General features: G+C 56.0%; 1 protein-coding gene and 1 long non-coding RNA gene across 2 annotated transcripts; one reads left to right on the top strand and one right to left on the bottom strand.

The window, feature by feature from the left end:
• Positions 1-6,386: 6,386 nt before the first annotated feature.
• Positions 6,387-14,385, bottom strand: LOC311426753. The gene is made up of 2 exons (XR_014687001.1): positions 14,275-14,385; positions 6,387-9,634 (listed from the first exon to the last, which is right to left on the bottom strand). It is a non-coding gene; the product is annotated as an uncharacterized lncRNA (long non-coding RNA).
• FOXE1 (forkhead box E1) lies at positions 13,914-16,706 on the top strand. The gene is made up of 2 exons (XM_084503348.1): positions 13,914-14,938; positions 14,969-16,706. Exon 1 carries the CDS (start codon positions 13,952-13,954, stop codon positions 14,813-14,815), a length of 864 nt encoding a protein of 287 aa, XP_084359474.1. The 5' UTR covers positions 13,914-13,951; the 3' UTR covers positions 14,816-14,938; positions 14,969-16,706.
• The last annotated feature ends 340 nt before the right edge of the window (positions 16,707-17,046 follow it).

Raw genomic sequence — 17,046 nt, forward strand, 5'->3', positions numbered from 1 at the left:
TATTCAGCATTAAGGCGGCTCTAAGCAAAATCCTGAGACTATTGAAATCTCTTTCTTCGTCTCCCCCTTTCTTTTTGACAAGTGTGTAACAAGGATGCAATTGTTTGGAAGCCCGGTGGTGAAGAGAGCAGAGAGTGAAGCCTTCAGACGTGCCTCAGTGGTTTAGAAACCTAACCCCAAGGCTTGTGAAAGAGTTCACTGGAGGTCTTAGGTAGGGTTGAGCTTCCCCTCAGGTCTCTAGACACCAACGTAAAGGCACTGGAATGCCTCTAACAGCCGACCCTTTTGCGGATGTTCCCACCTAGGATTATCCTGGCTCTAGGGCTGAAGAATAACCCTTGGCCAAGTGATGGATCACAAGCCCTTGTCTTTGAGTATCTGCAGTTTGTGTTGGGTAGCCGCCCGTTCGACCAACAGGAAATCGTTTCTTCGTCAAAATGACTAAAGCTTTTGAAAGATGAAGGCAAGGGTTCCTCTGATGAATCACCAAAGGGCTGCATTTGGGGAATATTGTTCCTTGTTACCCAGAAGCTACTTGGCAGCCTGCTAGCCGTGGAGCACGAACACAGCGAGGACATGCAGGTATTGACTGGCGAATACAATCGGCTGTCAGAGTCCATCCCAGCCCCCAAAAGCGGCCTGTTTATTCCTTCAGCTGCTAGGTCACCTTGTGCTTCAGGTGTCTGCTGGACCTTGGAGTGAGTGTGTGCGTGGGCGCAGGCTCTGTGGAGCCATGGGAGCGCTGTGAGCACCTCTGCAGTGGACACCTACATCCCACACCATGGGGACACCGTGGCCCCTTTTCTGGGGACACTTTTGCTCTGTTTCCTTAGTGCTCAGCACCCTCCTTTCCAAGCCCATCACATCTCCCTCTCAGGGGCATGGATGTTTAAAGATCACTCGGCTGGAAAGGGGGGCCGGGGGTCAGCATCACTTGTGCTCCTGCTCAGAGAAGTGCTTACACATCCCACGTGATGCCTGGTACACGCAGCAGCACTCCAGAAATCCCTGGAGCAGGACAGGCACAATGGACCCCTCCTGGCAGGGCCAGCTGTGACTGCCAGGTGGCCGCCTCCTGAGCCCCAGTTTCCAGCCAAAATAGCATGGAGATCCAGGAGAAGCCCCTCATGAGACTTGGCACCCGCCACCGCTGCTGGTGTGGTCAGTGAATGCACCCTGGCATCCCTGGGGGACCAGGAGCCCTGGGAGCCTGTCCTCATCCCTGCAGGCTGCCAGACATCCCCAGTGATCCTGCCCTGAGCACTGGGAGCAGAAGGTCATTCCAGCTCAACCCCAGCCCTGGCAGCAGGGGTAAATTGCTCTCTGTCTGCCCAAGAGCTGCCCTGCACGGTAGGACAGACACAGCCCAGGAGAACTGTCGGGCCCATGAGCTCTAAGCGCCTCCGTCACTGGGCCAGGAGAGGTGTTTGGGCAGCAGACCTTGATCCCAAGTTCTTCCATACAGCAAAACTTCTACTCTGACTCAGAGTAAAACCAGAAAGAAGTATTTCTCTTTCTGCTGCCTCTCTCCCCAAGTGACCCCTCCATATACCGTGCACCTAAAAGCCCTTTAGGCTTCCAAAACAAACCGAAAAAAATAAAATAAAATCAAAGAAACGGAGTATGATGAGAACCAAAAATTGGAGAAGGACCTCAGGCATCATTTAGGAAAGGCGCAGTGTCTTGCTCTGGCACTGTGCCACCCATGCTCGATGCCTGGAAGGCTGGGAAAGGTTCTGGGGAGCAAAGACCGCTGTGCAGGAATGCTTTAAGGCCTGAGTGGTAATGAGTCAGTGCTGAGGTTTGGACGCATGTTTCCTACTTAGCACCTGCCAAATGCACCAGACCTCGATGAGGAAGAACACGGAATAACATTATCCCTGGTGCACAGACAGGAAATGGGAGCTGAGCATAGGGAATACTTTCCTAGGATGAAACTGGGAATTGGCTGCGGGTCTGGGACGAAAATACACGGGTTTCAGTCTCCCTGGGACATAGATGGAAAAGTGCCCATCCCGGTCCCATAGCTGCTGCTGTTCTGTTGGTTACCTGGCGAAGGAAAGGAGGGGAAGAAGAGAGAGTGACTCCATGCTTCTGAGACAGAACCGCTTCCTAGCTGTGAAGGAGACAGGGCAGAGCAAAAGAGCAGTGCTCTGCCCCTGGGATATTCCTCCTGTCCTTCTTTCCTTCTTTCCTTCGAGGAAAAGAGGGGCTTCGAGCCCCTCGAGGCAGGGAGCTGGAGCAAACCCCTCAGCAGCTGCTCCCCCAGAAGATCCAGCCTGGGAGGCGGCCCAGGCCACGTGCCTTCACCCACCTCCTGTGGCAGCCGCAGCGAGGTTGAGCAATTGTCAGGCAGGAATTTGATCGGGAGCTCCGTCCCGGTTACCAAAGACGGGTTGCATCAGGCTGGCATGTGGGTGCAAACCCTCTTTATGCTCTGTTTGCACTCGTTCTGGCGCTGACCCCACCGTGAGCTCACTGGAAAGCCGCTTTGTGCACGGCAGCCCTGCGAGATAACGCTTCTCTCCACACCCAGCGCTGGCCCCAGCACGGGAGGGGAGCCCGGGTGGATGCAGCCAAGCCAAGATGCTGGCAGGAGGGTGGGCAGGGATGGTGGGGGCCCTACACGGACTGGGGAAGGGACAGGCTTTGGACCAGGGGCCAGCCGCTGTGGGGAGGGCTTTTGGTGGGCAGAACAGTGTGCGAGGCAAGGCGGCTGAGCCCTGTGGGGGAAGGAGAGGTTGGGGTGAACATCTCCTAGCTGGGGCCAGGCCTGAAACGCCGACAGGAGCTGACACTGCTTTTCTGACCAGAGCGACGACCCTCATTCCCCTGGGGTTGTGTCTGAAAGCACACACCTCTTGGCCACACGCTGTTACGGACATGGGTGACTCCTGACCCAGATCAGCATCTGCATGGACAGCTGTGCTGAGCAGCTGGGTGTACGAGGGAGAGCCCGAGCCCTGAAGCGCTGAAATAAAAACCCATTTTCCAGTTCTGTAGCAGCGGTGGGCCTCGGTGCCACAGGCATGGGCAGAAAGTACCAGGAGGTGAATGCAAGCCTGCTGGCAGTGCCCTTGCCTGGTGTCCCCTGCTCCTGGGGGACACCTGCCAGAGCAGCCAGGCAGCATTTGGGATGAGACAGGCAGCGACCACTGCTCCAGCCCAGCTCCTGGAGGGTCTGGGTATCCTGAGAGCATCCCCAGCGGCACCCCTACCCAGCATGAGGGGTACGACCCATCCAGTTTTTCAGGCTGCGAACACGTTGCGGGTTTCAGGTTGCGCCGGGAGGACATTCCTCTGGCGCTACACTCCCTGCAGGGCTAATCCGCAGGGGAATGCGCCTGCGAGGTGGGGCCACCCTGGGGCTGGCGGGCTGCAGAAGGCAGTCACAGCCTTGCTGTGCTCATACACCAGCCTCTCGCATGGCCTGAGCCCCGTAGGAGACCGGAGAAGGTCCACGTCAGGTCTTGGGTGCTCTGACATCTCCCACGTGTTGCTGCTGGAGATCCTTTTTCATCCCCAGCCTGCCCTGCTGACAGCAATGTGTGTGCCCAATGCAGTCTGAATAGCTTGAGACCCCGCAGCTCTCCGCTGGAGCCTGCCACAGGGACCCCAGCACATCAGCGTGTGCCACATGTAGGCACCGAGGGGCCTACCGGGTCTCAGATCGCCCATGCAGGCCTGCTGTGTGCCTGTGGTCTGCAGAAGAGGACCTGCACCGATGGGGAGGCTGCACGCAACACTAATATTCTGCCCATTCCATAAATAAGCTCTCTTTAAACCTCTTAGTGTTTTACACTTCTCAGTGTTTCAGTGATCTTTTCTAAACGACTTCCTCGTGTGAGGACACCCTTTCTGCAAGTGCTGTATCTCTGCTATAAACAAGTATCAAAAATGGGATAGAAGAGTGTCCTCTGTGACCCCATCATGCCTTTGCTTTTTGCTGTTATCACACCAATATTTTTATCTGACATGTTGAAATGTTTTTAAAAAAATAGTGGGAAAATGACCCTCTCTAATCCATGCTCTGGAGAGGAGCTCTCAAGCAACTACTCTGCAACAAGATAAGTATGTCTACAAAGATTTCAGGTGGAGAAAGCATGCTGCAGTTAAAAGACTTGTTGAACAATGCAGAGGAGAGTGATGTCTGTGTCTAACAGTGCTTCAAGAAATCCAACCTCCCCCCCTTTACCCTGCCCGGATAGCTAGGCTGGACTTCTGTTTTCACCCTCAGCTACTATGTTGTCCTTGCTAGAGCAATCTGGTTGCAAATAACCTTAAATCTTTGTCGAAACTACAGTGCTGCTCTGTTTGGACTTGGCTGGTGTAACCCCTGTTAAAAAATGCAGAAAATATTTCAAAGTTAAACTTTAAAAGGACAGCCATTGTTTTATTTGTGTTTAATTAAAAATAATAATAATAAAAATTGTTTTCCAGTCCCATGGTAATTAGCAATCCAATCTACAGCTCCCATGGGAAAGAGCCTGGAACAAGTGTGCTCGAATATTGACTTGCTCTAGACATTGCCAAGGTGTTGAGTACAGCAATTTGTTGGGAGGGGGTTTCCAACTTTGTCTCTGTAGCAGTTAAACTGTCATGCTCCAAACCACAGAGTTTTACTACAGCCTCCATTTCCCTTTGTTTTACCTGAACTTCTCATCCCGCTCTGCAAATCCTATGCCAGAATGAGTCATTCCTGCAGGACTAGCTCTTATTTTTCTGCTCTCCTGTCAGTGTTGCCCAGACTAGTTCAGAGGAGAAAAAAATGACACTCCCCATTCAATAGAGCCGTATAACAAGTGACTGAAAGAAATTACCTCCAGTGTTCAGCTATTTACACTGCACCAGCAAGGAACACCCCATCTGCACGGCACAGTGCAGCTGACAGGCCAGTGGCCTCCAGCACGAGCGCTTATGGTAGTTTTACCCTGCTGGGCAGCTGAACTCCAACATAGCTGCTCTCTCACTTCTCAGAGGAAAAGGGGGAGAAAATATGATGGAAAGGACTCAGGGGTTGAGATAAGGACAGGGACATCACCCACCTTTTATAGTCATGGGCAAAACAGACTCAGCATAGGGAGATTAATGTAATGTATTGCCTATCACTAGCAGACTAGAGCAGCGAGAAATTAAAAGCAAACTACAAACACCTTTACCCCATCCACCTTCTTCCACCTCCTCCCTCTGAATGGCACAGAGGAATGGGAAATGGGGGCTGCAGTCATTCCCTAACAATCTGTCTCCACCGCTCCTTCTTGGTCCCTCTCTGCCCCTGCTCCCCGTGGAGTCCCTCCCATGGGATGCCGTCCTTCCCAAATTGAGCCTGGGGGGCTGCCCACAGGCAGCAGCTCTCCAAGCACTGCTCCCACACGGCTCCGTCCCACAGGGTCCATCCATCCCCCAGGAGCAAACTGCTCCAGCACGGGTCCCCCACGGGTGTGCGGCAGCTCCCCCCAGACCCCCTGCTCCTGCGTGGGCTCCTCTCCACTGGCTGCAGCTCCGGCCCGGGGCCTGCTCCTGCAGGGGCTCTCCATGGGCCGCAGCCTCCTCCAGGCCACATCCACCTGCTCCAGCGGGGGCTCCTCCACCCATGGGGGGGCTGCAGCGTGGAGATCTGCTCCATGTGGGACCCATGGGCTGCAGGGGGACAGCCTGCTCCACCAGGGGCCTCTCCCTGCACAGCCCGCAGGGGAACTGCTGCTGCCTGCCTGCAGCACCTCCTGCCCTCCTGCTGCACTGCCCGTGGGGGCTGCAGGGCTGGATCTCAGTCCTCAGTCTCCCAACGGCTGTTGTGCTGCATTTTTGTTTGTTTGTTTTTTCCTTTTTTAAATCTGCTCTCCCAGAGGCACAACAGACATCGCTCCCTGGCTCAGCTCTGGCCAGTGGAGTGTCCCTTTTGGAGCAGCTGGAGCTGGCTCTGCTCCGACATGGGGAAGCTGCTGGGCTCTGCTCACAGAGGCCACCCCTGCAACCCCCTGCTACCAAAAACTTGCCATATAAACCCAATGTAGTGATCTCCCCAGGCAAGGGCATACACCAGTGCTTCCCACCTGAGGAGCTCCTGTGAGACCTCCAGAGAAGGAGGGGGGATGCTGTGCTGCTCATGGGATGTTCTTGCTGCCTGAGCACCAAGGAGCGGTGCTTGCTGGCTCCCTCTGCTCCTCCTGCCTTGGGGGTGGATGTCATCAGGCATCTTTTGGAGGCCCCCTCTCTCTGGTGACAGCTGAGGTCAATCCTGTGCCTCCTTCACTGACTGTGTGGCTCAGGAGGGAGAGGCTTCTGCTCTGGGGCTTACCTTCTGAGAGCAGGTCTTACCCTGCCCCTGTCCCATACACCTTTCCTTGTGTTCACATATAAACAAACATTTGCCACAGAAAACATACTTTATTTAATTATGTATGTATTTATTTATTCATTTGTATTTTGACATTTCATTTTCCATCCTTCCCTTGTTCTTTATTTCTGAAAGTCATAGAAACACTTTCAAATAGCAAGACTGCATTGACTTTTATTTAACACAACAAAAAGGAGAGAAACTTGAAGGCCTCAAAGATGCTGTTCTCCTTCCTATTCCCTGTCCAAAATATGATCCTGAAAGTGATTGTTTAAATAATTTCTGGAAGATCTGTTTTCTGATAGTGGTCTAGCATGGTGGCAAATCTGTGATTTGCGTATGAAGACCTAAACTGCATAAGCAAAACCACCAGGGCCAGCTGGGAGAAATAAGATCTGAGCACCTGGCAGGTTGAGAAGCCATTTTGCGTGTGTCCATAAGTCATTTTCCTATATCGTTGACAGGATTAGAGCTGACTTGACAGAAACTCCTGGGAACTGTGGTTCAACCTCACAGTGTCTCTCACGGTAACAGAGAGAACTGCAGGAATAGTCTGGCCCAGCCTTTTGCGGAAAGCAGGGTTATGCACCAAGTGAGGCTGGTCTTCTCGCAACCTCAGGCCACAACCAGTTAGGCTTTAACAAGCCCAAAGGACCGGGATCCCACTGTGTCTTCAGGAAGCCTGTCCCAGGGCACAGATTGCACATGTGAAGTACAGACTGGTAACTGCACAGTTCAGAGCACTGTCCAAAATGTAGGTAGATCTCTGAAACTGTATGCTGCCTCTGGAAATGCACACCGTGTAGTTACAGTCTATGCTTCTAACAGAAGCACAAAACTTAAAAGCCCGTCTTTCTATCCAGATTAGTGTGACCTCCACACTTTTGGAAATACACATAGCCTCAGGTAGATGCTGAGGTCATATGTGAGAGAGCAGGTGCTTATCTAGCATAAATCCACACAGGGCTGTTAACTGCAGTAGGACCCACAGCCTTTGTAGTCTTGTCAAAGAAAAGTTTGAGAAAAACTTGAGAAATAAACTGTCTCCTCATCTGGGAGTAGATATTTTGCTATGGGCTCAAGAAAAACTCCAGTGAATTTCTGTGGGTATTTGTAAGTAGGGCACTGGTTGGCAATTACCACAGTGGTAATGGGTCAGAGAGTGCTAATGAGAACAAAGAGGCCCAGGAAAAAAAAAAAAAAAAAGAAGAAAAAAAAAAAAAAAAAGAAAAGAAGAAAAAAAAGGAAAAACCAGGAGCCCTTTGTAAAAGTATTTGGATTTTGCCCACCACTGCCAATAAGCCTGAACTACCCCTGCTTTACATTTTGTTCTGGAAATAAAGGCTATTTACATCCCTCACTCATGGAATTAGAGCAGCAGTTTGAAGTGCTGGGTGCTGCCAATTCACTGTCAGTGCCTAACGTGCCTGAATTCACCGATGGCAGATGGTATTCACAGTTTTCCTTACAGCCAGGTGTAATTTGCCATTCGGTGTTGTGTTAACGCAGGTACATGTGTGCACATTAGTGCAGATGCATATGCCATTTTAAGCCCTGTGTTTTTTGTTTGTTTGTTTGTTTTGTTTTGTTTTTTCTTTTTCTTTTGCCCCTGTCAAGCCTCAGTGTGATCCTCCTGGCAGAAGCAGCAGATGTGTTCAAAGAGACTGGAGAACAGCAGAGTGCAGCCTTTTGCAGAGCAGGGGATTTGTGGAAGCACCAAGCTTTGGACGTGGAGATGCCTTTATGTCTGTGGAGGAGTGGACATGGTGCCTCAGAGAGGTGTCATCGGGTGGGGAAGCAGGCAGATGCAAGACTGCTGCTCATGCTGCAGGTCCACATGGATGATGTCCAATCGCCCCCATTTCAAAGCCAGAAGATGGGGAGCAGATATTCAGGTCATTTTTTTTCATTCTTGGGGTATTTCCAAATTGAAGAGTCTCATATCTGATTTGGGTATTGCTAAGCAATTTCCTTCCTTGAGACAAACTCTCAGCCCACCTACAAGACTGATGACTACCAGACTCTGCAGTTAGGTAGGCTTTCCACCAAGCAGTACAAGTCTGTGATGGAGGAACAGGGGAAAGCAACTGTGCAGGATAGCACTTAGTTACTCATCTGCTCTTACAGCCCCTGATCTTCCTACTGTTCCTCTTTCACTGCCTAAATTCTGGAACAAAGGAATGCTTCTGTTGCTGCACAGCTCTGATTCATCCAGAGAGTGGGCTACCTTCTGCTTAGACCAAGCTAGGGAATGAAAGTGATTTGGAACCAAAGTAAGGTTTGTAAAAATTATAAATCACAGAGGAGATTAAAGTTTCCCACTATTTTCCCATTATTAACCTTCTGCGATTAATATTGAGTTATAATGCTGTTTCATCAGTGATTTTCCTTGGCCTTGAGAAAAACAAACAAACAAACAAAAAAAAAAAGAGCTGCTCACAGCACTGCAAGTTTTACATGCTCTTTAAAGACCAGTCCTAGAAATCTGTGACATTTTTTTCACATTTTTTTTGCTCAAACCAAGGAGACGCTGAGATTGAAAGTATTGGATTCCAGGCCAAGACCTGGAGGAGAAAACGCCCTGGTGGGCACCGCTGTTTTTGTCCGTCCCTTCAAGATCTGTTCCACAAAACAAACATCTCCACCTCCAGCAAAGGCTCCTCATCTTCTTCCAGCTCCAGCCCCCTTCCCTTCCTTTCCACGTTCCCTGCCTTTCTGTGGTCCTCCTTCTCCTCTTCCTCATCCTTCCTCCTCCTTTTCCTTCTCCTCCTCCTCCTTCTTCTTCTCCTTCTTCTCCTCCCCCTTCAGCTCTTCCTCCTCCTCTCCCTCCTCCTCTTCCTCTCCTTCCTCCTTTTTCTCCTTCTTCTCCACCTCTTCATTTTCCTCCTCCTCTTTCTCCTCCTTCTCCTTCTCCTCCTCCTCCCCCTCTTCCTCCAAACCTTTTATTTCCCTTCTTTTCCTGCTTGGCTGTCCTCTCTGACCATGAGGAAATCAATGCTCAACCTCCTGCAAGCTGCAAGTGCCACAGAATAAACAGAATAGAACAAGCCAACTGAGGAAATTGGTTACTAAATTATAGGAAAACTCTACTGCAATTTGCTAAAGACCTTTAAATGGCTGTGTTTTGGGTGGAACAACAAGAAGGCCATTAGCAGCAAAGAACACAACCAAGAAATCTCTCCTGCCTATTAATTTCCCAGCACTACAGCATGGCTAAAATTACCTGTTCCCTTTCCACTCCACACTGAAGTGCTGGTCAGAAAAAGGGCAACGCTGTCCAGGGCTGTGCGGTTCTGTCTGCAACGAAGGAAAAAGAAAGGAAACATTTCTTTCCAAATGGCTGACTGAAATACAGCAAGATACTTGCGAGGACTCTTTGCTGACATTAAGGCAAAGTAATTAAATAATTAGTCTCAAATAAAATAACAAAAGCAATAAACTACCCTGTCCAAATGGCCGCATCCCATCATCATCTATCAGGCACCAGGTTTCGCCGCTGGCTGCTGAGAGGGATGAAGCAGCACTCCTGCCAGCAGTGCCAGGCTTCACATGGCACAAGCCCAGGGTCCAGCCAGCCCCGCGGAGGTGGCAGGCTCAGCAGACGGGTCCCAGCAGGGCACCCCCGAGGGCAGGAGGTGGTGGGCAGCAGGAGATGTCGGTCCTGCAAGAGCCACCACCGTGCCCCGTGTGCTTGGACCTGCTACAGGCTGAGCGAATGCCAAAGACGTAGGCCGCTATTAGAGGGGATTAAACCTCTCGAAACTGTTGAATGACTGGCCCAAATAGAGCATTTGAAAGGCAAAATAGAAAGCTCTTATTTCCATGCCAACAGCCCCGATGGCTATTCAAAGATACCCATCCGGAAGATTTTCATGAGGCGCTGAAATGCACAAGCTGCAGAGGAGCGAGAGCCATGCAAACCGCACACCACCTGCCAAAAAAAAAAAAAAATAAAGGCATAACAAGTGATTTTCGTCTTACAGAAGAGAGCCTGACTCTGCTTTGCACGTCCCCAGAAAAAGTCAGCTCCTCCTTGCACGGCATCTGACAGATCTGCTCAGCTCTCATGGATTTCTTGGGGGTACAAAGGCAAGAATGGGCAGCCTGATCCTCTTGCAAACCAGGTCCAGAAACATAACCAGGGGGAGGGAAGTGGCATTAATTTGGGAAAGCACAACAGATGATAACCAACCAGGCCACTAATGCAAAGTATCCATTAGTCTGTTGCTTTCCATCCCCTCTTCTGCCACGTGGCCACAGGCATGTGGCAGCTACACCTCCTCTCCCCCTCAGAGATCTCACCCTGGTCTGCACGCCAAGCTCTAGGTACAAAGTATTTCCACGTATCCACACAACCACCCCTCTGCTTTTGTATCTGGTGCCTCCAGTCAGATAAAAGATACCTTAAACGCGGTGATTTTGGACTGCCCCTTGTGGGCACAAGCTCTGGAAGCCGATGAAGGATGTCCCCATCGCCTCTCCTGCTCCAGGAGACCCAGCCTTGCGGTCCCCCCTTGGATCTTAGCAGGGGTCCTTTGTCTTAAAGTGCAGTAAGTTGTCTGGCTTGGATGCCCTTCATGCTCCCAGCAGAGGAGACCTTGTGCCAAACACAGAACCGGCAGAAAAACCAAGGGAGTCACCCCCCTGCAGAGGCAGCTGTGCTCGGGATGCAGGCTGCGCCACGGGAAATGTGTTTTCATTTCGTTTGTCTTCAGCCCATCTGATCTGGGATTTGGCACTGCTGAACACACAGCTCAGGGCACCTTGAACGCTTCTCTGCTGCTCTTGGGGCAAAGAGGCAAAACAAAACCCATCTCCCTTCAAGGACGGGAGGCGTGCTGGTGCTGGAACCAAAACCGTGAGCCTGCTGCCCCTGAGGGGCAGTCCCCACGCTTGGTGCCTGCTCCCCTCGGGCCTGGAGGAGGTGGGAGAAGCCCCTCAGGTTGCAGGGCTCATGGAGAGCAGGGCTTCCAGCACTTTACTCCCAAGGGATCGCAAGGGTGTGGTTTGTAGCCCAGGAGGGACTAAGGGGAATGAAGCCTAGAGGACTGGATTTCTTCCACGGTTTGAAATTGCTCTGAGAGATCCAAGCAGATGGGATTTTGGCTGGAATAACTCTTTTGGCAGCTAGTGGTACCAACAAACCCCCGTCTCGAGAGGCCATGGCATAAAGCTCTCGTGTCGGGCACGTTCTGTAGTGCCTGGTCTCAAAATCAGCGAGCGCTTTCCTCAGCCAAAGGCAGATTTCAGCACAGGCAGGATCTGAGCTGGGGAATTCAGATGGAAAAAAAAAAGCTGGCTCTGCTGGTGCTCTCCAAAATCCTGTCCCTGGTACCGAGAGAAAGGTCGAGCTATAGCTTTCGTATGGCTAACAGTCCCGTAGGTACCACACGCTTCCTATTGCACTGCGGGTGTTTAACCAGAGTGGCATTTCCAACTGTATTTGGTAAATCAATGCTGGGGACAAGACTGTGTGAAAGCATCGGATTCTCTCTTTCCTCTATAAAAACGTTGTCCCTCCTCCAGCATCGCTGAACCAAAAAAGTGCCCGTGGACGTGAAGAGCACCAAGGCTCTTGCTCCAGCAACAGGCACCTCTGTGACCGACCAGGGCGGGAGAGCTGCAGCCCAGGACCCACGGGTGTGGATCCCACAGCGCTCGTGACACCAGTCGTTAAGATGGGATGCGTTCCCGTGCCCAGGCGGGAGGGCTGGAAGTGTTTTTTAAGCAGCCTGCTGGCAGTACCAGACTGGGGACAGCCAGCACGTCGCACAAACGCCGCCTCACTCACAACAGCTCCGCGTGTGTGGCGAGGAGAGGCGCAGGAGCAGCAGCCAGCAGGCGCTATTTCGGTACCCAGCTCACCCCGCTGCCATGCTGGGATCTGCCAAGGAGAGGGCTTTCTTGGAAGGGGTTTCTTGCCGGGCTTTTCACCAGCAGCAGGAAGGGCGAAAGCAGCGTTTCAGCACGCCACCCCACCTCAGCGCACGCCTCTTTTGTTCCCCACCGCCTGCCACCGCAGACTGAAGCACGATCTGACTTTGCCCTCTGGAGGCACGGCGTTGGCATGGCGCAGCGAGGCACAGCCCCAGAGCCGCCCTTCGGAGGGCCGGGTAGGGGAGATTCGTGCCCAGATGCGGCTTCCTGTGAGCCAAGGGGGCAGAGCACGGCAGGAGAGGCAGCTGTGCTGGGGGAGGCTGCTTCTCAGTAACCCTCCCGCTGTGTTCTGCCTGCTCCAACACCGCGGGTGTCACTGCGGGAGGAGGAGGACGCTCTTGGGTCGAGCGCCGCAGCACGCGACGTGAAATGCTGCCACACAAATGATGCCAGCAGCTGGGACAGCGCGCGTGGGTCCTCGGCTGGTGCCACCCCACCCTGTATTTTTTTTTCTGCTAGAAGCTGTAGGAATATGTAGGTGGCCTGAGACTCAGCGTCCCCTTATTTAGCAAGGAGCCAGGGCTTGGGCTGGTTTTCCGCATGCCAGTGGCTCCTCACACGTGCTGGTTTTTCTCTGCGTGGAGAAATGACGTTGTGGGAAACCTCCGAGGGACCGCTGTTTCACCGGGATGCACATCTCCTTTGTGCAGGGGTCCCCAGGGGTTTGGGAGCACCCTTCCCACAGCTGCAGACCCTGCACACCGCTGACAAGAGCTCTGGGAGCGCTGGCAGGGGGCACCAAGGCAGGAGTGCTTCCAGCAGGCCAGCACCTGCACTCGCTGCACCCCGTCCTGCCTGTCAGCCCCGCCACACTCCCACCCCATCCACTCCAGCACACGTTCACACACACAGGAACGCTCATGCCTTGTGCCACGTGCGTGTGCACACGCATGCATCCCGCTGCATGCCCAGGAGCCCCATGCACACCCTCAGTCCTGCCCCAGTGCCCTCGCACACCTGTGTGTACCTGCGTGTGCTCTCCCTCCATGCACGCACGTTCCTGCTCGTGCCGCTCCCTTCTCTCCCACCTCCCGGGGCCCTCCTGCAGCCCCTTACACACTGCCTGCGGAGGGTCCCCGTGCCAGCACGGCACGCACAGCACACACACACGGTGCTCACTTGGTGCTGGCCAAACCCCCAGCACCTGAGCCAGCAGCAGGGAGCCGTCAGGGCCACGCACATCCCATCCCATCCCATCCCATCCCATCCCATCCCATCCCATCCCATCCCATCCCATCCCATCCCATCCCATCCCATCCCATCCCATCCCCATCCCATCCCATCCCATCCCCATCCCATCCCATCCCATCCCATCCCCTTCCAGGCTGGCAGCTGACATCCCGCGGCACGGGCACCCCGGGCAAGCAGGGACCCGCTCGGGGCTCGCTGCCGGGGCCCGGGGGGCGGCATCGGGGCTCTGCCCTGCCCCTGCCCCTGCCCCTGCCCCTGCCCCTGCCCCTGCCCCTGCCCCTGCCCCTGCCCCTGCCCCTGCCCCTGCCCCTGCCCCAGCCCCAGCCCCTGCCCCAGCCCGTCCCGGTGCGCGGGGCGTAGCAGGGGGAGTGCCGGCCGCCGCCGGGGCGCGGAGCCGCCGGACACGGCCCCATAAAAGCGGCGGCGGCGGCGGCGAAGGGGCCGGGCTGCGCCTCCTGGGCTCGGCGGGGCCGCCCCGACGGCCGCATGACCGCCGAGAGCCGCCTGCCCCCGGGCCCCCCGGGCCCCCCGCCGCCGCTGAAAGGGGACCCGGCGCCGCCGGGGGACGGGGAGGAGGCGGCGGCGGCGGGGACGGGGGGGACGGCGAGGGGCGGCCGCCGCCGTCGCAAGCGGGCGGCGGAGCGGGGCAAGCCGCCCTACAGCTACATCGCCCTGATCGCCATGGCCATCGGGCAGGCGCCCGAGCGGCGGCTGACGCTGGGCGGCATCTACCGCTTCATCACCGAGCGCTTCCCCTTCTACCGCGACAGCCCCCGCAAGTGGCAGAACAGCATCCGGCACAACCTCACCCTCAACGACTGCTTCGTCAAGGTGCCCCGCGAGCCCGGCCGCCCCGGCAAGGGCAACTACTGGACGCTGGACCCGCACGCCCGGGACATGTTCGAGAGCGGCAGCTTCCTCCGCCGCAGGAAGCGCTTCAAGCGCAGCGACCTCTCCACCTACCCGGCCTTCCTCGCCGAGCGCCCCGCCGCCCCCTGCCGCCTCTTCCCCCCCGCCGAGCTGCCCCCGGACCCCGCCGCCGCCGCCGCCGCCGCCTCCTGCGCCTTCTCCGCCGCCTCCTGCCCCGCTCAGGGCTGCACCGCCGCCGCCCTGCCCCACGGCTACGGGCCGCTGCCCTCCGCCCCCGGCCCCTACGCCCCGGCCGGCCCCGGCCCCCTGTACGCGCCCCCAGGGCGCTTCGTGCTGCCCGCGTCGCCGCCGGCCCCCGCCGGGCTCTACGCGCCCCTGCCCCACTCCTACGGCCCCGGCGGGCAGATGGGGGCCGCCGAGCACGGCCCGAGGCACGGAGCCTTCCCCGCAGCCTCCGACAGGTTCGTCCCGGCGCTCTGACCCCCCGCAGGCGGCCGGGGAGCTCCTGGGGAAACCTCACGCTCGAAGATCTCGCTCTTGAGGACCTCGTTCTTGAAGATCTCCCTCCCAAAGATCTCCCTCCCAAAGGTCTCCCTCCCAAAGGTCTCCCTCCCAAAGATCTCCCTCCTGAAGATCTCCCTCCCAGAGATCTTCCTCCCGAAGATCTCCCTCCCAAAGACCTCCCCGCCGCTCACAGCTCTGCTCGCACAACCGGACCTCAGGGAGGAGGGAGGTGGGAGGACGCCTTCCCCAGCTTCGTGCACCATGGCCACAAAAGCACCAGCGTGCCGGCGGGTCCCTGCTGTGGTGCAGGGATGTGCCACGCTAGCGCTGGGGCTCGCCAGTGGGTTTATAGGGGCTGGGGAAGGTTTGGGGTGCAGGCAGGCTCTGCGAGTCGCATCCCGCCAGGGGTTCGTGCTTTGTGCTGCTGGGGCTTGGGGAGCAGCGGGGCTTGGTGCGTAGAGACTTTTCCTAGAAGTGTGCTCAGCCTCTGGAGTCCCTTCCAGACCCGGCGAGGCTGGGGGATCTCTGCCCGTAGAGGTCTTCCCGGGACGATTGCACAAAGCCCAGGCAGCCTGGTCTGTTTTGGAGCTGGAGTTCCTCTCTCCTCCTGAAACAAGTGAGAGAGGCAGGGCACGGTGTTTTCCGATCTCTGCTTGCTCTCCTTTTCTTTCAAGCTCTCCTAGGATGGAGAAAAGGCAAAAGGAGACCATGGAGAGGGGACAAATGATGGGCAAAGGCTTCCGAGTAGGTACCTGGAGAAACCCAAGCAGATCTCTCCAGACAGATCTCGCCACCTCGGGAAGGGGACTGGGAACCTGAGAGGTGCCCGGGGCTCTGGAGTTGTCAGCAGGGAGGGAGCAGATGCAGCCCCGCCGCTGCTGGCATCTCCTCATCCAGCTCCCTTTCCCCATTAAGGTGTGAGACTGCACGACCAGGGCCAGGAGAAGGTTGGTGAGAGGCTCCTGCAAACTGGTGGGGCTTTGGGTGGGGAGAGGGAGGTGGGAAAAGCAGCGGGAGGTTTGGAAGAGGAGGGAGAGGGTGCACCTACACCTACAGATGGGTAGGACCACAGGGTAACCGGGGTTGGAAGCCGGGAAGTTTCTGCTCCAACCTTATGCTCGGCAATGAGCCAGACCAGTTTTTTGGGGGGGCTATCCTGTAAAGTCTAGACAACGTCCAAGGATGGAGACAGCACAGGGGTTCCTCGTGGCACACACTCAGCACCCTGCTAATCTCACTCGGTGCCTGTCTCTCGTCCGACAGCTGCAGGCAGCTGCCAACAGCTCGGATCCTGCGGCAGAAGCTGTGGGGCAGCCCCCCGTGTGTCCCCGAGGCAGAAGACCTCCCTTCCCTCCCCGGGCGGTCGGGATGGCACACGGCAGGGTGAGGCACCCCCATGGCAGCTGGGGCTCGTCCCGGAGCTGCTGCCCCTGCCCAGGAGCTCTCTGGTGCCCCTCAGCACCTCTTCAGCTGTGCCCCGAGGAAACTGCAGCCCCGGGGCAGGACCACAAGCCTACCTCAAACCTTCGGTGTGCCGAGACACGCCTGGGGGCTCTCCCTCGCTTGCTGCTCCCCCTGCAGAGCAGCCTTGTCCCTTTCCCCGTCCTTCCTGGCCGCGGCAGGTCCAGGAGATGCTGCCCGCAGCGGCTCGGCTCGCCCAGCCCTCTCTCGCCTTCCCCTTTACCAGCTGCAGGCGGAGCTGTAGCCCTGGCTGTGGCAGCTCTCCGCTTTGGCAGCCGTCTGCGGGCGCTCCCTTCGCTCACCGCCGCTGCTCGCCGCCCCTGCATGAAGGCGAGAGGTTTCCTGCGGTGTGACGGAGGGTCCGGGGCTGGCTGTGGGGCTGGGAGGGGTGCGACCTGCAGGGATTGAAGCCTGTCCCTGTGCTAGCTCGTCCCGCTCACCTCCTTTCACAGGTCCTTTTGGTCTGGGGGGTACCTGGGAGAGGGACTGCCCTGCCTCTCGGTCGGTGTCCTCCTTCCTTCCTGCGAGCCTAAGGTTTAATGTTTTAAAACTGGTGATTTCCAGCCAGCACCTGGGGGCGTTTTCACAGCTCTGCCCCTCCGGCAGCTCCTGGGGGACACAGACAGGGCTGGGCAGGGGGAGGGAGACCTGGCTGCAGGTGGCTGCAGGTAGCCTTTATTTCCTTCTGGATTGCCTGGGCTTTGTGCAAGTCTCGGCTCAAGGAGGTGAGCCTGCTGCACCAGCAT

The sequence above is a fragment of the Aythya ferina genome, assembly GCF_964211825.1.
Source record: "Aythya ferina genome assembly, chromosome: Z".
Lineage (NCBI taxonomy): Eukaryota > Metazoa > Chordata > Aves > Anseriformes > Anatidae > Aythya > Aythya ferina.

Bases quoted from the DNA above. Each gene is read 5' to 3' on its own strand.
- FOXE1 (XM_084503348.1), top strand. From the start codon at position 13,952: ATGACCGCCGAGAGCCGCCTGCCCCCGGGCCCCCCGGGCCCCCCGCCG.